Here is a 22,821-nt window from a genome sequence, read left to right as displayed (position 1 = left end):
GGACGAAGTGGGAGAATACACGGATATGAGTAAAAGGGGTATGTCGGTGATAGAGTATGTGATTATATATATGCAATGGTGGGAGGAGATAGAGAAATTCGCAGTGGAAGGGAGGGTGGAATCAGACAAACAGCCATTAGGTTTGTGAATACAGGGGGAGGCTGGCGAAAGGCAAAGTGGAGAACAAGGGTCGTTATGGGAGAGGGTGTCATGGAGGAGAGAGGCGATAGAGAAGTATCAGGAGCAGTTGGGCAACGTAAGCTTTGAGGGGGAGTCGGTAGACGAGATATGGGAGGATCTACAAGAGAAAGTGAAAGGTTGTGTTCAAAAGAAGGTATTTAGGAAGAAGAAAGGAATGGTGAAGCTGTGGTGGGATAAGGAATGTAAAATGATGAAGAGAAAGGTGACAAAGAATTACAGGATGTGGAAGGAAGGAACCGCGAAAAGGGAGGAGTATGTAGAAATAAGGAAGGAGTTTAGGGCGATGTGTAAGAAGAAAGAGCAGGAAAAAAAGAGCTGCAAAAGAAGTTAAAAAGTGTTAAGACAGAAGGGCATGTGTGAAAGATAATTAATAGGCTTAGGAAACGTAGGGTGGGGATAAGTAAGAAGATAGCGAGCAATAAATGGAGGAAATTTTTTAAGGATTTATTTCAGGGGTCAGATACACGAAAGAGAGATAAAGGAATTAGAAGAACAAGGGAGGTAGATGGAATGGAGCTGAAGGACGAAGAGATAGAGAAGCAGATAGGAAAATTTAGAAAAATCTGAGGCAGCAGGGATGGACGGGGTAGAGAACGAAGCGTGGCTGTTTGGCACACAAGAGTTAAGGCAGAGGCTGAAGAGGTAGTGAAAAAGTATGGAGAGGGGAGGGATTTCTATGAGGGTGGAGGGAAGGGTTGATCTTACCACTGTATAAGAAAGGGGATAGGGAAAGGCAGGAAAATTATACAGAAATTACGCTCATGAATACTGCATACAAAATATACGCGATGGTGTTAGCAGATTAGCTGCGCAAGGATGTTGAGGGGAAAGGAAGATTTGCGGAGACGCAGGCGGGCTTTAGAGAGAGAGGAGTACTATTGACAATATTTACGTTTTGCAACACGTAGTGGATAGAGAACTACTCAAAAAGGGTGCCCAAGTGTACGCGTTTTTTGTAGATCTAAAGAGCGCATTCCCTTATAGATAGAGGGAGGTTGTGGGAGAAATTGAAAGAGAGGGGAGTGAAGAGGGGCCTGATCGAGAGGATAAGGGAGGTATATGAGGAGACGAAAGATAGGGTGAGAGGAGGAAAGGAAATCTCTGAGGGATTCTAGATGGATAGGGGGTGGACGCAAGGGTGCCCACTTAGTCCAACGCTTTTTGCAATTTTGATCGCGGATATGGAAAGTAAGCTAAGCTAGCGACCGGAGTGGTAGGAGGAGTTATGGTGGGAGGAGTCAGGATATGGTCACTAGCATATGCAGATAACATAGTGCTGCTGGCAAAGAGCGAAAAGGCTTTAGAGGAGATGATGAAGAGGTTAAGAAGATACTTAGACAAAAATAGGCTAGAGTTAAATGCGGACAAATCGAAGGTTATGGTGTTCAGAAAGGGAGGTCGAAAAGATAGGGGAGGGGAGTGTAAATGGAAGGAAAAGCAGTACAAGAAGTAAAAGAGTTTGTGTACTTGGGCTTCCTGTTTTGAAAGAATGGGGGAGTGGATGGTCATATAAAAGAGAGGGTGAGAAGGGAAAATGTGGTGATGAGGCAGGTGTGGGGGCTGGGGGAGAGGTTGTTCGCAGATGATTTTGTAAGGAAAATGAAATTATTTGTTTCACTAGTGATGAGTGTCTTATTTTACGGAGTGGAGGTGTGGCATTGGAAGGTAAGTGAGGAGATAAACAGGACACAGGAGAGGTATGTAAAGTGGACATTGGGTTTGGCAAGGAATACGCCGAACTATATTGTCAAGAGGGAGACAGGAAGAACGGGTTTAGGGATTATGACAGGGAGTCGAGAGTACTTGAATTTCTAATGAAACGAAATGAATTTTCAATGAAAAATGTAATAATTTAATTTTTAACTAAAAACGGGTTTCAAGCAAAAATGTTTAAATCTTCAAAAAAATAGTAGAAATTTCAGACAAAAGAATAAATTCTGAATAAAAATATAAAAGTAGACTTATCAATGAAAAATAATTAACTTTCAACGGAAGATAATTGTATGCAATAGCTCTCAGGCCTGTCCACAAGTAATTTAAAATTGTACACAAAAAAAAACAGTGTTTAAATTATGGTAATTTATACGTTAACATAATTAATGAATAAATATTATTTAATACTTTCAATTCTACCTGATAATAGAGGTAAATGTTAGTAAAATCAATCACTATGTACTCTGAGGTTACCATCTAATTTGGTCTGGCCATAATCGGCCTTTTCTACTGGCGCGTATAACTGGCGCAGTAGATCAAGAAGCTCCGGGGAGAAATTCCAATACGTCTGAAACTAACCTTTCTCCTTCAATCATGCCCTTTCACCTCTCTACAACCGCTCTGCTGAAAAAAGCAATTCATTATTAATTAATTCATGCTAATTATTTATTGCATCATCAGCTTGATCAAAAAGAAATATCAACGCTAACATGACCTGGCATGGCTAAAACTTTTAATCTTCTTTAAGGTAGTCCGGATATTGGATCGATCAAATGAAAAGTAATTAAAATTAGTTGTTTTTTTGCGAAGAAACATGTCCTTTTTCATGTAATTCCTTTTTTATGGACCCTTTCCAGGTTAGAATTTGAATTATCACTGTATAAAGTCGTGTCTAAAAACATGGGACCTTTTGGAAAGGCCTTTCGCGGGCTCCAAAAATAGTTAATTTTGGCTTTTTAATGCGATAAATATTGTTCGGAAAACTTTTTTGGAGACAGAAAATATAATATAAAATTTGAATTACTGCTCATTTATACTTCCTCACGGGGTTTTTGAGTCTAATTTTAGATGAAAGGTAATCTAGAATAAAAATGTAGCTAGAATAGAGTCAAATCAACATTTAAATTTACATTTTATCATTATTTAAAAAACGTTTTATTTATATTGATCAGCATAAAACTTTGATACCTAATTTAGTAATTAAAATCCTAGCCAAATGTTCTATTTAATTCCAAATTTCAGAAAAAACAATGAACATAACTTTGACTAGCTTTCCCAGTAGCCGGACTACTTTTAAATTTAATTTTTGTAAATGAACAATAAATGTATCCAGAATTCTTTAAAGATACTGAATCCTGTTAAAATTATGAGGATTTTTCTTTAAAAATATCAATTTTTGTTGTGAAACGCTAACGTAACCTAGAATTGTTTAAAAATTATGAAACTTAAAACCATAATGGCTTTTGTTTAAAATAAGCTCTTTCTTGTTACAAAAATAGTTTCACATAAGATGTAACTGTTAAAAGATGGAAACATGAAATTTGTCGAAATTCATACTTTTTTAGAAATTTTATGATTTTATATTTATATTTCTTTTTTAAAAATACTGATTTCCAGAAAAAAACAGTATAATAAAACATAAATAATATTTCAAATAATTTATTATATAATTTATTTAACTACGCGATCAATAATATCAACGACATTTTTATTATTAGTTAAGATCCACAGATATAAATTATATTGAATTGAAAAGGACAATGATTAAGAATAGGGTTCAATATTTTAGCTGCGAAATTCTTGGAACTTAAAAAGACCAAGAATTCAACTTTTGAGTTATTTTGAACTTATTCTCTTGAAGTAAAAGATTTGAAAAAGCACTTTGAAGTCTGTCCCGATTCGATAATGTATTCTGAACAATTAAAAAATATTTAAAATTAGAAGCACAAATACCCTTCGAGAAAAGAAAAGGCAAACAATGTAACAGACGCACAAGCGGCAAAACAAGCAACGTGCGCTGTGCTACAAAAAATGTTCACTGCGCACTCATAGTGATCAGCGAATATCGACGGATTCTGTAATCCGGTATTCTTCATTTTTTGATTAATCATTTTATACATTCTTTTTCGCCAATCGTATAAACAGTCGTCCAACATAAAATAAAATTTTATAGAATTTTTAATATAATTTATCAACCCTTTGCTTCAATCCTTTTTGATAAAAACTATTTGACTGTCACTTAAGCTCTAGGAAAATGTTTATTATTTATCAGAAAGGAATAGCTTGGGTTCTGAAGCAGTTTTTCATAAGAATTAGTAGAATTCTCCCAGCGATTCTGTTTTTTAAAAATAATTTCACTTTTCTTCCACTATTTAATTGAATTCAGTGAATCTCAGCACACTTTTTTCTGTACCCAGCAGCCATAAAATAGTCACTCTAAATTTGGGCACCCTTTTTCCTTGTAGAAATGAGATTTTCTAGAAATTCTTTTAGCAAAATGTGTACTTGATTTAAAAATTTTTTTTTGTAAAATCCCCATTTAGAGCAAAAATGTTGATTATATAGTTCTACACTTAAATTTCAAATTGCAAAACGAAAATCCAACGTAATTTCCGTTCGCTTTGAACAATTCCGCAAAACCGGGAAATGAAGTTCAACTCGAATGCATTAAACCGCTAATGAAAGAGACAGAGTAAACATCCGCTTCATAAAGTTTCTTTTCAGCTAGAAACCTCGGGAAAAGCTTTCCTTGATAGCCTTATTAAATGTTGATGATGAACATCCCTAATACCTACAGAAAAACATTCTAGCCTGCATAAATTACAAATTAAACAATTTAATCTTGGTATTACAAAGAATTCAAAAAAATTCAACTTTATGATTTATAATGTAAAATGTTTCAATAAAAGATTTTGCACACACTGATACTATATTAATATTTTAAAAAGAATTTCTTTTATCTCAATTTTCAAAAGATTTCACTGAATTAAAGTTGATATTTCTGATGAAATTTAGTCAAAATCAAAATATTTTATAAGTTTAGCTGCTTTGTAAGTTAAAATTAAATACAAAAATGTAAGTAAGCCTAAAATAAAAAAAGAACTTAGATTACGGAAAAAATGAAGTTTCTAGTTAGTTTTGACCTGCGAATTTATACCCTCAATTGATAACTCGAATCCTCATAAATTTAAGGTAGAACTTCCTCCGTCACCTGGGCATCGTAAAAAAGTTTTACACGTCCCTGAAAACCAATTCACGATATATATTATTAAAACAAAGTTTCCTGTATAAAATGTTTATTTCATAAAAGAAAAGACCACCAAACTTAAAACTCAATTACACTTTTCAGTTTTTATTTAATATACATAAAATCTCTTTACTATGTTTAATGGAAAACATATCAAATTCTTCGAAATCGATTTAAAAGCATTTAAATTGTACAAGAAAACAATATTATTAATCGGAAACTAATATTTTCAGAATTATTATAATTGAAATTTTACTTAATTTGTAGCTTTTAGTTCCTTTGTCATTTAATCAGTTTTTCGTTATTCTACCTCTTAAAATACTTGCAATAAACAAGACATTGTACTTTTTTTATTTCTGATATCAGTTTTAATAAAATTAACTAAATTGTTGAAATATATTACAATTAAAAATGTCTAATTTTAAGCCGGAGTGGATGCTTCTCAGATAACACCGTTATCTGACAAAAGAAATTATATGTTAACTCAAATTGCTTAACAAATTAATACTGTTTATTGCAAGTTTTTCTAAAAATAGAGTCGGAAAGTAGCGATTTTTCCGAAGTATTAAACTTTTTTTTTATCTCTGCATTATAGCGAAATAATAACAAACTAGGAAGTTGCACTTTTTTCTAAAATCTTTTACTTTTTGTCCACTTTTCAATTCGAGTGAGGTTTATATTAATTAGTATTAAGAAACATGATTGTAAAAACAATTGAGTTTTTGTTTAATATTATTCTGTTTGAATATTTTTTTAAAGTAGCGGCTTTTTTTGAAATCTTCAAGTTTCTGTTGACTTTTCGCGCAGAGTTAGGTAATAATTAATGCAATTTAGTAATCTTAATTGTTTAAACTAAATATTATTATTTATAAATATCCTTTTCTAAACTAATGCCATATAGTTGCGGTATTTTCTTCCTTTTTCAAATTGTGGTCCATATTTCATCTGATGAGGTAATGATTAATGTAAGTTAACAAACATAATTGTTTAAGAGAAATATTATTATTTCTGAAATTTTTTAATTTGCTTTGCTTTTTTAAGTACAAACTTATAATTAATAAACAATAGAATGAATCATTTTATAAACAATCTCTTTTTCTTTATAAATAATTTTTTCTAAAATAAGACAGATATTTGCAATATTCTTTACATTTTTTATAAGAATCGTATTAAACGTCAGTTTTCTTTGAAGTAATTACTGAGGAGTCCTTTTTGTTTTAATGAGGGAGACGCCTCTATAAGTCTGATTTTTTTGAAGAATTAATCAAATTTAAGATATTGGCATTTAGATTTGCACAAAAATCCTATTTTTTACGTATAAAAGGAAATTTCGCTTTTCAGATGACTATTTTAGTGAAATCTTTTCTGTTAGACTCATTGTCTACGAGGATGATTAAAATTGAAGGTCATGGTATTTTGCAAAATATTGCAAAATAAAACTTCCTATATGGTACTGATGTTTTTCATTGATCAAAAATGAAAACTGAGGAAATATTATTTCTTAGATGACTATTCTGGAATCTTTTCTTTCGGGTCGTTTATCTCCAACGATGGCTTAAATTGAAGATCTTGATATTTAAATGAGCATAATGAAATAACATTTTCTATGGGGTACTAATGTATTTTAGTTACCAAAAATAGAAAAATTAAAAGAAAAGAAGATTTCGTTTTACAGACCATTATGCTAGAATTTTTTTTAGGCAGAGTTCACAATTACGTAATATTAAAAAGTATTTCGGACTAAAGTACTTTATATTTGAAGTTGCCTAAAAAAAGCGATGTTACTAAATATTTAGAAAATATTGAACACATTGTTGTCGAAAGCCTGATTCCCGTTTGTTTATCTATTTATAAAAATTTATACATTTTCTGCACCATCAATTTTGCATGTCGGAATTTTCAAATAAATAACTTTCCTTCAGCATAAAATTTATTTCTAAATGTTTATAATCACTTTTGATAAGAGAAAACATTTAAACTTGAATAATGGCTTATGTTTAATTTTAAAAGACTAATTTTAATTTTTGATAATTTGAAATGTGTGGAATAAGGGTATAAAGAATAGGCCTAAGACTAAGATTCATGCGCAAATGAATTTTGAAAAGGAGCGTAAAAGACTTTAAAACAAGATGTTCCCATAAAAAACTTTAGAGATATTTGAGGAATTTTGTAAGGTTTCAAGAAAATAAAAAAAAATTTTAGGTTCCAAAAAAACATTCAAAAGATTTTTGTAAAATTATTTTTAAGAGAATATATAAAAAGATTTCAAAACATTTCGAAAGATTTCTAAAAAATTTTAAAGAAGAATCTGAAAGAAATTAAGACAACTTTTTTTATTTTACAGATTTAAAAAAATCGATTTAAATTTCAATAATTTTAGAAGATTAGATGTTTGAAAGATTTCGAAATAATTAAAAAAAAGAATTTTCTTAAGTTTTATGGGTAACATTTGTATGCTTTTTTGTTTTGAAAAATGAACTTCAAGAGAAAATTTAAAAAAATTTCAAAAAATTTCAAAAGATTGCCTTCGAAAAAGAGTAGAAGATTTCAAAGCTAAATGTTGCGATTTAGTAAGATAGCAAAATAAAAATAAACTTGTAAATCAAAGAAATGTTTGGAAGATTTAAATAGATTGAGAACGAATTAAAATATGTAAAAATTAAAAAATGGAGATTTTTTAAAAATATTTCAAAACAAAACTTTAGAAGATTTCAAAGAACTATAAAAGATTTTATGTAAATCAAGACATTTTCTCAGAATTCCTAGGAAAATTTATGACATTTTCAGGCAATTTTTGTAACCTATTCAAAGATTTTTCAAAATTTTAAGAAAAATTTGATTCAGCATTAAGATATTGTTTTATTTATTTCTATACAGCACTTCATTTTAAAAAACCTTTCTTCATTTAAAAAACGTCTATTATCCTTTCAAACATGATAAAAAAAATGTTATGTAACTTGGTTAGAGGAGGGGGGCCTGGGGAAAATGTTACGTTTTGTTACGTTTCATTACGTTACGTTTTATTATGTTTTAGTTCGATTCCCTTCAAAGATAGCCCAAATCGAGCTAAATTAAAGCGTATCTCATATCGATGTAGATTAAAAAATTAAATTTACTACCTTAAGGTGCCGCTTTCTCTATCAGTGGTTAAAAAATATTAAAATAAGGAAACTTGGTTTTTAGACCTCTATGCTGGAAACTTTACTTTTGGACTGATATTGTTTACTTGTAGTTAAAATTAAGCGACTTGAAATGTAGATGTGCATTACAAAATAAAATTTTTTATAGCTTAGTGTAATTATTTTACCCGAGGATCTACAATTAGAAAAATTGGAAAAGTTTATTTTAGCCCACTATGCTGGAAACTTTTCTTTTAAAATGTTTGTCTTTGAAGATAATTCAAGGTCTTAAAATTTAAATATGCATGAATATAAAAAAAATTTGTTATGTGATACTGATGTTCTTTTTTATCAAAGATTGAATAATAAGATAAATGAGGAAGTTTATTTTTAGACGATTATGCTGAAAGCTTTTTTATCAATCCGATTTTCTTCTTGGATGATTTATGTTAAAGGTTTTGACATGTAAAAATATAGGTAATAATACATTAGATAATCCATAAAAATTAATTTTACTATGTCATACTGATGCATTTTCGTTATTAAACAATAAAAAAGAAAAGAAATCAGGAAATTTCATTTTTAGGCCACTTTGCTGAAAAAAATACCGTTTGACCGATATTTTTCAGAGTTGGTTTAATAAAAAATTTGTTTTTAAACAACTTTGCTGAAATATTATCTTTTATATTAATTGTCTTTTTTTACTGATGCCTTTTTATTATCAAGGATAAAAAATAAATGAGGAAACGTTCGTTCTTTTAATGATAGGGAATAAAAATTCTACATTGTCTGCTAGTTATAATTTAATTTGTTATTGCTATGATAAAAAATTATATTTGTTCACTGTCTAAAATTGAAAATTGAATCAAAAGGGTACTTTTTACTGAATGCTTACCCAGAAAAAACAGAAGATAAAATTTACATCGATTTTGAAAGAAGGATTCGCTGCAACCCAATTTTAACTTTACAGGATAAACTTGAACCAAATATCGGTTAAACCTTCTTTTGTTTTTCCATGACAACACATGTGTTTTGTAAAACGCCAAGTTGTCTAAATAAAACTTTATCACTCTAAAAAATTTCCAGCAAGAAATTTTATCATTACTTTATCCTGTGTAGATTTTCGATAAAATGTGAATCACTAGACATAGAAGCGACAAGAAAGTGGCCTCGTTAGATGTAGTTTCCTTTGTTTTCACGGTTTTAGGGACACTTTCCGCCCTCCGTGTTAACTTTTACTAGAGAGGTCAACTCTTTTCCATTCGTATTTGAAATTTTTCCCCGATGATGCGAGGTAGAATGGAATGCACTTTAATGAAAAGGAACTGCGATCGATCTTTTATTACAGAGATAAGATTTTTTAAACGTGTGTGTGTGTATGCTCATTTTGTTCCAGCCCCCATTCGACCCCACTGTGGCTATGACGCTCATGCTCGGCTTTTTCCTTTTATGTCTGAACGTAAGTATTTTCAATTAAAGAAGTTTTGAACATTTTTATTATCAAATAAATATCACGACACACGCATGCTTATTCAAATAAAAGGTTTAGGAAATCAATAAAAAAATTTTGACACAAACATTTAAGATTTTTTGCAAATTTTCAAGTTCAGGGTGACAGAAAACATCCAATTTTCTTATGTTATACTATAAATTTCTATGGCTCTGGAAATTATTTTTTTTTCTTCCTAAAAGTTTTTCTTTAGATTCACTAAGTTCCAACTCCTACTTCCAAAAGTTATAACAACTTTGAACATTCAACTAAATGTGGAATAACTGAATATATCAATAAAAAAATTATTATTTAACTAAGAAAACGAAATTTCAATCACATTTAAAAAAATGAAAACTGCATTATTAAAGGGGAATTCAACTTTCAACTAACTAGTTAACTTTTAAACAAAAATATGATTTCAAACTGTGAATATTAATTTACTAGAGAAAAAGACGACTTTTTAACACAAAAATACGAACTTTCAACAAATTGCTTAAATTCCTATGGAAAAAATTAATTTTCTACCAAAATAGAATAACTTTTAACCAAAAATAGTCGAATTTTCATCTAAAAAATATTAATTTTCAACAAAAAACGTAATAGAGAAGTTTTTATCTGAAAAAATTAATTTCCAGCATAAAACATGAATTTTCCAGAAAACTGTTATAGTTGATATTTAAACCAAAAAAATTTGCATTTTAAACAGAGAACAGTTGAATTCCACCAAAAAATATAAACAACCATCAAATTCGTTGAATCTCTGAAAAATAAAAATCATTTTTAATCAAGAAGCAGAATTTTTCACAAAAATCGAATTTTCAATAAAAAAATATAAATTGTCAAGTAAAAAAGATGACTTTTTTTACCAAAACTGCAATGTTCGAATTTTTAGTTAGAAAATTAATGTCTACCAAAAACACAGATTTTCAACATAAAATGTTATTGTTGGTATTTCAACTAAAAAGTTAATAATTTCAATTAAGCAGTTAAACTCAATTTAAAATATCATCTTAAAAACAAAACAATTGAATTTGTAAGAAAAAATATTTTTTATTAAAGCAGGAACAAAATTTCAAGCAAATTGTTGAATTTTGATTTAAAAAAGATGAATTTACAAAATAGATGAACTTTCATATACAAAGGATCAATTACTGATCAATTCACTTTGAACAAAAAAAAACGAATTTTCAACTAAAAAAGACAAATTATCAACAAAAACTGTTATAGCTAATATTTCAACCAAAAATATTTTAATTTTAAACAAGACAAAGTTGAATTCGAACAAAAAATGTGAACTTTAATCAAACTTGCTAAATTTCAAAGAAAAACTTACTTAATTTTTTATTAAGAAGATTAATTTTCTAAAAAAAAGACGAATTTTCCACGCAATATATAAATTTGCAACTAACCAAAATAAATAGCCAACCAAAAATTGAATATTCAATTTTACAGCTTAAAAAATGTAATTTTGACAACAAAAAAAGAAATTTTTAACGTAAAATATAATTTGTTAATTTGTAACCCAAGAAGATTAATTATCAACTAGACAAAAAATCGATTTTTATTAAAAAATTCAATTTATGAATTTTAAGTTAAAACTTTCATTTCAACCAAAAAAAAACGAATTTTGCATCAAAATGATGAATCTCGTAGAAAACAAATTAATTTTAACAAAGATGTTACCTGTCACCAAATTTTTGAATTTATATCCCCAAAAGAGGAAAATTTCAAATAGGAAAAAACTGAATTTGCAGTAAAAAATGGAATGTATACATTTTCAGATAAAGTTTCATTTTCAACCAAAAGGAAAAGTGAATTTTTCATCGAAATGATGAATCGCCTTGAAAAAATTAATGTTAACGAAGATGTGACTTTTAACCAAATTGTTGAATTTGTTTCCCAAAAATCTGAAATTTATCTAAAAAGAACAATTTTCAACTCATCAAAAACTATATAGCTGCTATTTAAACAAAAATAGATTTTAATTTTAGACAAAAACCGTTGCATTCAGTCAAAAAATATAAACATTCAAAAAATTTGTTAAATCCTCAACCAAAAGAAAAAATAATTCGCAGCCAAGAAGATTAGAACTAGGAAACATAACTTGCCAAACTCAAATGGATTATTCAAATTTATAGTCAAACAAATTTATTCTTTAAAAAGAAAAAATACGATTTTTCAATGGAAAATTTAATACTTGATATTTAAATCTAAAATTATATTAAAAATACATGAATTTTTAACAAAATGGTTCAACATTAAACAAATTAGATAAATTTTCAACTAAACCGATAAAAGTGAAACAAGAAAAATTACTTTTCGGCAAAGAGTACAAACTTCAAATTAGGACTTGAAATTTTAATCAAATAGAAAATTTAAACCAAGAAGATTAATTTTCGACCAAAAAAGATGAATTTCCAACGAAATACATGAATTTTTAACTAAAACAGGTACATTTTCAATCTAAAATTAAATAATTAAATGTTCTGTAAAATAAATGTATTCACAACTTAAAAAACGAATTTCTAACATAATAGTTCAATTTTAACAAAAAAAGGGGGAATTTTTGCAATAAAAGATGTATTTTTGTTTCTAAAACCCGCAAATACGAATTTTCAAAGACACATTTGTAACAAAAAGTTGAATTTTGAATAACGTAATTAAATTCTATACCAAATAATACCATTTTTACTATGATGGATCATTTCTCAATAAAAAATATGATAGTAGACTTTACAACCAAGAAGAATTACCTTCAACTAAAAATAGTTGGATTTTCAATGAAAGAGACGATTTTTCAATTGGATTAGTTTAATTTTGTTTGAAGGAATTTCATTTTATTTACCTAGTTACGAATTCCAAAAATAATTTTTTCAGAAAATTTTGAATTTCAGAGTGGGGTGAAATTCTAATTTTCCTATATTAGACTATAAATCTATGTGAAAAATATCATAAATTAATAAAAAAAAATAAATACTGGTTCGTTTCAAAATTACGTAAAGTGTTTTCTGAAATTCTGAATATCATTTCTTCAGGACCTAAAATGTTAAGTACTACGACAATATAAATTATCAACATTTTAATTTATTTATTACAAGCTTTACAATTATCCTTTTTGAATAAAAATTCGTCTTTTTATTTGGAAATTTAACAATTTTATTGACACTTTTTTCTTTTTAGGTTGAAAAGTTCATAATATTTGTAGAAACTTAATCTTTTTTTTCGCTAAAACTGCGAATTTCTGACTGAAAATTAATCTGTTCCGACTAAAAATTAAGTTTTTTTGTTAAAATTCACCAAAGTTTGTAGACAATTTTTATGTTTTAATTGAAGATTGAACTGTTTTGTTTTTTCTCGCTTTTCTCTTTGTTAGAAACTAATTTCTGACTGAAATTTTAAAGATTCCAGTTTTGATTTAAAATTGATCTGAATTTTCCTGTACTTTATTAAAAATTCGACTTTTGGGTAGATAATTAATCCTCTTGTTAAACAATTTTACTATTCAGTTGAGGATTTAAGTTTTTTTTAATTCGTATTTTTTGGTTAAATTCAACTTTTTTATTAGTATAAAATAAAATTATAGTTAAATATTTTTTACAAATTTAACTATTTAGTTGAAGATTCATGTATTTTGTGAAAAATTCAACTTTTTTGGTGTAAAATAATTTCTTTTAAAGAAAAATTGAACAATCTGGTTTTAAGTTGATGTAATTGAAATTTTTTTAGCGCAAATTTGATCTTTTTCGTTTAGACTGCAACTTTCTTTGTTGAAAGTTAAAACATTGTCTTAAAAAATTATCTTTTTTAATTAAAAATTCAATTTCATTGGTAAAAGTTGAACTACTTTGTTGAAAAAATATTTTTTTGAATAAAAGTTTATCTCTGGTTGGAAATGTGACTATTTTGTTCAAAATTAAGTTCTTCGCTGAAAATTCATATATTCTTTTTTTCTTAATGAAATTTCATATTTTTTGATTGATATATCCAGTATTGTACTTTTTTTGTTGAAAATTTATTTTTTATATTGAAAATTCAAGTATTATGTTTAAACATCTTTCGTGGTAGAAGTCATTATTTGTATAAAATAAATAAATAAATTTAAAAGTTTTACATTCACATCTGAAATATTGTTTTATTCTGTTCATGAAAGGTGATACAAATAAAACAAATAAAAATGCTGGTATTTGAATTTTAACGGTCAGGCAAAATAAGAAATTGCTCAGAAAAAAAAATCAGGGAATTTTGAAATTAATGTTTTCGGCCACCCTGCTGCAATCATAAAAAAAATTAAATTATCTATCCTTATGTCTTTCCCATAATGTGTTTGATAAAGTGAAACATAAGTATAAATTTGTTAATTTATTGTCTTTCAAAGCTACATACAGGATTCATTAATATTCACGATATAATGTATAAATATTTACACGTACAACTCTTCACCAGCAAAGCATGTATTATCTTAAATGCAAACAAAATCCATTTGTTTTAAGTCGCATATTTTATTATTTCTGGAAACCATAAATTACGTATAATAATAGGGGGAAGGGGGGGTAAAAATAATTTTTTACTGTACTGTTTATTGTCGTTTACACTTTATTATTTAACATTGTTAACTAGCTGAATATTATTTACTTGAAGTTGCATTTCGATACAATAAATTTTTAATGAAAACCTTATTTTTCAGATCTACTCACTCCTATGTGTGTTTTCACAATTTCAAGAATATAATGATGGACGTGGAAGAGCGACGGACGACAGCGAATACAGAGTTAGTAATAAAACTCACATACTCACTCTATATACAAAGTGATTACACCTCGAACAGAAAAAAGTAAGACGAAGCGTTACGTAAAATGAATAATATAAATTAATACAAATATTATAAATTTTAAAATATATAAAAATGCATTTTCTCCAAACAAACATTACTTGTTAACTTACTAAATAAAAGTAGAATATATTTAAAATGGAGGTTTAATGAAACGGGTGATAAAAAAAATTAGACAGCACTCGACAACTTGCTCTGAGGCTATTTTCATGTATTATATTATATTAAATAAATCCTGTTGAAGCTTATTTGTCTGCATTTTTAATCTGATTTTTAAAAATTCATGTTAACTTTATTTTTAAGTTTTTAATTTTCAATGTTAAAGGCAAATTTTCAAAATCAAAGCTTTTTAAATAATTCGGTTTAAATTTTCTAAGTTGAATAACAGGGTGGCAATTCAAATCGAGGGAAAAACTTCCGGTCATTTCCACGCTAATTTCCTATTTCGTTATTTCCCACGCTCCTCTTTTTTACCTTTGCTGTTTCATATTTTCCCACGCCGCTTCCTTTCTTCCTACACCATTTCATATTTTTTTCATATTTTTTTTATATTTTTCCACGCTGTTTGATATTTTACCACATCCCTTCTTTTTTCCTAAGATATTGTATATTTACCACGCGTGAAACAGTATGAAAAAAGTGTGGGTAAGTATAAGGATTCTTTTATCCAATTATTTCACATTTCTTGAATTCAAATAACCAAAATATCTATTTCTTAAATATTTGAGCAATGAAAACATAAAACACATGCAATTAAATCTTCCTAGAATCTTCGCTTTACGATATTCTATACATAATATACAAACACTTTTTTTCAGCAAGTTTGTGAATGAAGTAGATTTATAATAGTATCAAATGTCAAAGTATCGATCAAGCTGCTCGAAATCCGATGTAAAATGCTCTTATAAAGGCCGTATTTTCTTCCTAATGAAACGCTAATTCGGAAAATCTTTCTAGGGGCTTAATAGTCACATTCAAACGTACAGTCTTAAGTAATTTGAGCCCAGTCGGTAAGGGGCCAAAAAGGACCTTATTAGCACACCTCTTTTTTCAAATTGAATCAAATCAAAAAATTCTAACACCTAAAAGTTAAGTTATTCCATTTGAAGCAATTGAAAATGAACTGTATATTAAAACATTCAACGCAGAACTCTTTTAAATTTTAAACTTTTACCAGTGAAGCTTAACAAAATTTTCATTTAAAAACTTAACATTATATACGTGAAAAACTGAAGCTTTCAACAACTTCCAATCAAACAATCAAGAATTTTTAATAAACAGTTTCACTTTTAATCTGAATATTAAAAATCACCAATTTTTCCGTGTCCACTCAATAAAGAGGTTTAAAATCAAATTAGTCAATATTGGCACGTAATGGGTTCAAGGAAAGGTTTCGTAGCTTAAGTGTTTTTATTTCAAGCCCTAAGTCTATTTCGGGCCCCATGTCTATTTTGGTTTCAATGTATGCGTTGGGCCCTATCTTTATTGTGGGTCCTATATCTTTTTGGGCCCTGTTTCAAGTGTGGGGTCTATGTCAATTTGTCGGTTCTATGTCTAAGTTGGTCCCTATTTCAAGTTTGGGATCTATAACAATTTGTGGGTTCTATGCCTATTTTCTGCCATATGTCTATTCTAGACCCTACATGCGACGTTCCGCGAGGAAAAGGACCTTAGGGTTAAAAAATCAATGTTCAGATTTGTTATGATATTGATAGTTTAAAAATCGTTCTGTCATATTAAAAAATAATTAAATTTTTATCTACAAATAAGATTTCTTATTGAGCAGCTAAGTTAGAAATGAGTCGTCTATTTTGAAGCGTGCAGTCGGGCCGAGAAATCTAGCCCCACCATTTTCCACGCATCTTTCTGTTCTGGGTCGGTGTGACTCTAGAGCTCATCTGATTCGCTGAACGCGTAGCGAGAAGATTTTGTCGTAACTGGAGGGGATGAGTTCCGGATATTCTCCCCACTCGCTGAGTGTCTAACTGTGACCGTTTCTTCAATCGCTTCTACTGAAAAATTTGCCTGTTAACCCTAAGGTCCCTTTCCTCGAGGAACGTCACATATGAATTTTAGGCACTATGCAAAATTTGGGCTCTGTGTTCATTTTGGGACCTATGTCGATTTTGAGCTCTGTATATTTTTGGCTCTTTATCAATTTTGATCCCTATATCAATTTTCAAACCTATCTCAATGTTTGGTCCTATGTGAGTTTTTTAGCCCTATGCCCATATTGGTTCGTACGACACGCGAGCAGCCGGGCAGACGGACGGAGGCCTGACCGAAAGTATAAGGGCTTCTGCTCAGGGTTACGAAACCCTAAAAGAATTGGTCTTTTCCAATTTAAAAAAATGTTTACCCCAAAATTGTATCCCTAATAACTCAATACAAATGATAAAAACTAAGAAAAAGAGCCTCTTCGAATTCAGATAAAATTCCAAAATAAATCATTTTTCCCTTAAACTCAATAAAATAGTTAAAAACTAAAAATTAACCTTCTTGCATTTCATATGACTTTTTAAACCATTTTTAATTGTTTAAATAAATGCTACTTATTTAAGCAGTTATTTATTCCCAAAAAATTTAAAAAAAGAATCGTAGTTTCTGAATTAAATGTGATACTCATTTTTTGTGTAATTCATTTTTTTAACATTATGTGATTATTTTAACAATTAATAATCGCTTATTTTCAAAATTTCTAAAAATTCAGGCAGATATGTTACCTTTTTTCTCGAATTGGTATCCTATCCTACTTTTTCCTGAATAATTACAAAATTTTGGTACATTAATTAATAGTACAAACAATAACATCAAGCTTTTAGCAGAATTTACTTCGTCTCAAAATCATTCAATAAAATTTTTAATTCATAAAACACGATTTTAAAAATATGATTAGAAAAAATATTTGTTGGCATACATTCAGTTTGTTTAAAAAATTGAAACATGGTTAAGATATTCCTTCTATATACTACACATTCAGAAAAATAATTGTATGTATTCCATTTTCTATTATGTTTTACAAGTTTTCCAAATAAAACTGCTTGAGCGAATAAAAATTGTTTGAGCAAATAGAAATTTGTTAATTATTACAATAAATTGATCGTAATTATTTAATTATTCAACACAAAGTAGCAAATGATACTAATTTGAGAAAAAATTAGACATCTTTTAGTTAATTATTATTTTATTTTATTTAAAGATAGAATTGAATTATAATAAATTTTTATTAATGAATAATTTTTTCATGTTATTTTGTTCTTTAAATTAATCTTTTGTGATGAAAATATAACTATTTAGTTAAAAATTTATCTACTTTGTTAGAATACAATCTTTCCACTTGAAAATTTAAATATAATTCAAAATTTACTTCAAATATAATTAAATATAATGGGTTTCAGAATCTTGAGATAAAAAAATTGTATTCAGAAAATATAAACATATGGTGTATATATATATATATATATATATATATAAATTTATATATTCATTTCGAAACGTATGATAACTTTAATTTATTCATTTAATTTTAAATAAAATATTAATAAATTTTATGTGTGAAACCTACTGATATTAATAAATAAAAAAAGTTAAACTGCCACAATAAATAATAATACAATTTTTCCACAAAACATAAAGAATCAATCACATGAATGTTTAATTAAAAAATTATAATGTTATGCCATATTCGCCGCTGTAGCAAACATTGAATTATATCCACTGATTCTATAATTAGGAAAATTTTATTTAGATAGTATAATCACACTCGTGATTCGCATTGATTAAATCAATCACATTCTCAAAGCTATATTCCTCGCATTAAATGTTTAATTTAATATTTCATATTTAGTTATTATTTGATATTTGGAATAACTCTTAATCTTAATAAATAACGACAATGAAAATGACAATGAAAATACTAATCGCAATAATATAACTAATTAATTACATTTATTGAACAAACAGAATTTTTTATTATATGTTCGTCGCCGCAGTAAATAGTGATTTAACCATTAATTTATTTTTTAATTAAAACTGTATCGTTTTTAATTAGTATGATCACATATAAAAATCACAATGATTAAACTAGTCATACATTTAAAAATATATATTCATCGCAATAAAAACTAAACTATCTATTTAGGTTTTTAGTTAGGATTATTGTTAATAAAACGCTATCACTTATTACATATCATTTTTCATCACTTTTTATATCTGAATCAATGTGTATAATTTATTCAAAACTTTTTAACTCATTTTTAATTAAAATAATTATTTTATATTACTTGTTTCATATTTTTCTACAAGAAGTAACTATCTTAAATTTACCTTTTATATTTTCCAATTGGAATACAGTATATGCAACTTTGAACAGTTTTCAAATTTTTATTATTAACTATTTTTGATTTATGTTAATTAATTTGTAAACTATATTTCGAGGGAAATTATTTGATCAATTAATTCAATTATTGATCTAAATTAAAATTCAAAAACTTGTCTACTGCAAAATAATCAATTGTGCAATGGTAAATTAACTTTATTTTGTAAGAAAAATGTCCAACTTTTCATTAAAATTCGAACTAAATAAATTAAACAAAATAAGAAATTCCAACTATTTTTGTCGAAAGTTCAGTCTTTTTGATTAAAAAGTTTATTATAATATTTTTGGTTAAGCTTTCATCTGTTTCGGTCAATAATTTAATTATTTGGTTGAAAATTCAACAATTTTGTTCAAACGTATTGTTTTTCTTGAAACCCTAACTGCTTTGGTGACAAATGTCGCTTTTTTGGTTGAAAATTCAACTATTTAGCTTAAGAATTCAACTGTTTGGTTGAAAATTAACTTTATCATTGAAAATTCAAATGCTTTTTAAAAAATTTGTGTTTTGACTGGAAAATTCGACAATTTATTTAATATTCTTTTACTTCCTTAAACTACCTTTTGGTTAAGGGGTTTCAACATTTTTCGAAAGTCCTTCTTTTTTATGGATTCTACTGATTTCTGAACTTTATTATATACAAAATTAACATACTTAGTTAAAAGTTAGACATTTTTTTGATTATTAATTTTTGTTGAGAATTCATAATTTCATTTTTTAAATTTATCCCTTTGTTTGAAAATGTAACCATTTTGTTTAAAAATTCCTTTTTTCGGTTAAAAATCACTGTTTTTTACTAAAAATTAATTTATCCCAGTTGATGATTCATCACAACAGTTTAAAATGTACCTATTTTTTTAGATGAAAATGTAACTATTCTGAGGAAAAATTTTTTTGAATTAATTTTTTTTACTGAAAATATATCTATTCTAGTGTAAGATTCATTATTTATAATTTGAAAATAATTCTTGTTTAAAATAATATTTTCGTGTAAAATACTTGACAGTTTTTTATCAATCTCATCTTTTTTTCTTCTAAAAATTGAACAATTTGGTTGAAATTTTTGCTGTTTCTGGTCTGAAAAATTGTTTTTGGTTAAAACTTAATATTTTGATCCAAATTAGTCATGTTACTTTAAAAACTTATCGCTCTTTGTTGAAATTTCATCTTGATTGATTTCAAATGCAACTTTCTTCTAAGAAAATAGTTATTTTCGGTATCAAAATGTATCTGTTTTGTAAAAAATTGGCATTTTTTGTTTGGTTGAAGATTTTTCAGTTTTAGTGAAAAATTCTTCTCTTCTTTTCAAAATATCACTTTTTCATTAAAACTTCAACTATTTGGTTGATAAATCGTCTTTTTTTGTAGAAATTGAGTATTTTTGCTTAAAAATTAATCTTTTGGGCAGAAAATTTAACTGTTTAAATGAAAATTCATTTTTGTTGGTAAAATATTCATTATTTTAGTTAAAAATTCATTTTTGCGGTTGAAAATGTAACTAGTTCATTAAGCATTTAACAATTTTGTTGCAAGCTCATATTTTTCAGCAGAAAATGAATCTTTTTATTTAAAAATTTATCTGTGGATTGCAGATTTAAATATTTAGGTAAACAACCATTTTTTGTTGTTGAAAATTCATCTCTTCGATGAAAAATGTACATCTTTTATTAAACATTTAACTATTTTGTTGAAAAATCCCCTTTTCGGTAGAAAATGAATATCTTTGTTTTAAAATTGATCTTTCGGGTAGCAAATTTGAATATTTAATTAAAAATTCTCTTGTATGGTTGAAGATATATGATTTTAGTTGATAATTCATCTCTTCAGGTAAAAATGCAACTTGGCTATTAAACATTAAACTAGTTTGTAGAAGCACATATTTTTTGTAGAAAATTGATGTTTTTTCTTAAAAATTGATTTTTTGGGTTGCAAATTTAAATAATTAGTTAAAAAATCTCTGTTTTAGTTGCAGATTTATCATTTTAGTGGAAAATTCATCACTTCTGTTAAAAAATTTAACTGGTTTATTAAACATTTAACTATTTGGCTTAAAGCTTATATTTTTCGGTAAAAGATTAATATTTTTTCTTAGAAATTTATCTTTTGGATTAGAAATTCGCCTCTTCGGTTAAGAATGTAACTAGTTCATTAAAATTTCAAACTATTTAGTTGAAAACTCGCCCTTTAGGTACAAAATGAATCTTTTTGTATGAAAATGGATCTTTTGGGTTACAAATTCAACTATTTAGTTAAAAAATTAGTTGGATCAAGACTATTGATCTAAGTTATCTCCTCAAATACCAGAAATTCTTAACAAATTTTCAGACTAGGTGGGGCTATGAATTAATTTGTGTAATTAAAATAATTTTTGCTGATAAATGATCTTCTCCTTTCGCTCCGCTGGGAATCGAACCTAGGGGTTTCGATTGCTGGTCGGGAGCAAAAGAAGATCTTTCTTTAGAAAAAAAATCGTAATCGTAAGTTCTTAATTAAACATTTAACTATTTAGTTGAAAGCTCGTCCTTTTGGTAAAAAAGGAATCTTTTTGCCTAAAATTTGATCTTTTGGGTTGAAAAATCAACTACAGTGAAACTCTTCCGTAGCGGCGTTTTTTAGGCTGGCGGTGGGTGGGAACTAACTCATTGTAGTCTCGCCTGAGTGTCAACTGAATATCCCAAAACCCCGCGCAGCTCCTGTTACACCTACTTGAGGCGGGACGTCAATTCTCAGACGCGTTATAGAAAGGAGGGCTCTTGAAGGGTTTCACTGTATTTAGTTTAAAAATCTTCTTTTTTTAAGAAATCTTTTTGGTTAAAAATTGAACTTTTGCGATTGCAAAATTAACTATTTAGTGAATAGTTCTCTTTTTTTATTTAAGATTCATAATTTTAGTTGAAAATTCATCTCTTGAGTTTAAAACGTAAGTGGTTTATTAAGCATTAAACTATTTTGTACAAACTCATACCTTCTGGTAGAAAATGAATCTATTTGCTCAAAAATTAATTTTTGGGTTGAAAATTAAACTATTTAGTTAAAAATTCTTCTATTTTGTTGAAATGCAACATATAACTTCAAATATCAGGAATCTAAACTATTACATATTGAAGATTTCACTAAAACTTTGCATTAACTCACATACCTACCAATCGATTCTTTTGGAGAAAATGTCGCGAGCGGGCTCAATATTAAAATTTTATTGAAAAAAAACATGTTTCTTAAACATTATCATTTTTTATCTTGGAATGTGCTAATGAGTTACTAAAGAATCAAACTATCTTTTCATCTCATTTCATTCAAGCTGCTCATTACCAATACTTTAAATTTCCTTCAAACAATTAGTTGTTTGTCTTCCTTGTTACAATGGCAATGTCCGATGAACACCCCTCACATGGGAAAAAGAAGCGTGCCAAATATTTGTATTAGGGGGAATTGAAGTAAGTTACGAAAAACATTTTAAAAAATTTGTGTTTCCTACCTCGGTAATTGGAATACAAGCACTTAAGTACCCCACAGAAATATAAGAAACGAGGGAGAATCTTCACAGAAAGCATCTCAGACGGATGATCCTAGCTAACTAATTTTTTCCTGCACGAAACTCTTCCCTCCAAGCAGATGTTGGGAATTTTCTACTTAAGATTGGATTTCCTTTATCTCTTTTTCATATAAGTAAAGATAATTTTTCCATTTAATTTAGTATTACAACTTCACCTCGAAAGCTCTTAATTTCCTATTTCGATCTGTGCCCTGAGCAAGATGGATGTTATTTTCTAAAATCCTAATATCAAAACAGAAAAAAGTCTAAGGATCCATCCATAAATTAAATCACACATTCTTTTCCAAATTAC

The 22,821-nt window shown here is 27.8% G+C and overlaps 1 protein-coding gene across 1 annotated transcript in view; it reads left to right on the top strand.

Moving 5' to 3' along the window:
• LOC117176915 overlaps positions 1–22,821 on the top strand; it is a 154,769-nt gene that overhangs the window by 103,167 nt on the left and 28,781 nt on the right. Inside the window, exons 5-6 of the mRNA XM_033367304.1 lie at positions 9,677–9,739; positions 14,457–14,540. Of these exons, the coding sequence (XP_033223195.1) occupies positions 9,677–9,739; positions 14,457–14,540 (147 nt within the window). The remainder of the gene's footprint in view (positions 1–9,676; positions 9,740–14,456; positions 14,541–22,821) is intronic.

Source organism: Belonocnema kinseyi, chromosome 7, assembly GCF_010883055.1.
Source record: "Belonocnema kinseyi isolate 2016_QV_RU_SX_M_011 chromosome 7, B_treatae_v1, whole genome shotgun sequence".
NCBI lineage: Eukaryota > Metazoa > Arthropoda > Insecta > Hymenoptera > Cynipidae > Belonocnema > Belonocnema kinseyi.
The sequence above is the reverse complement of the archived record's forward strand: the minus strand, read 5'-3'. Positions and strand labels throughout refer to the sequence as shown.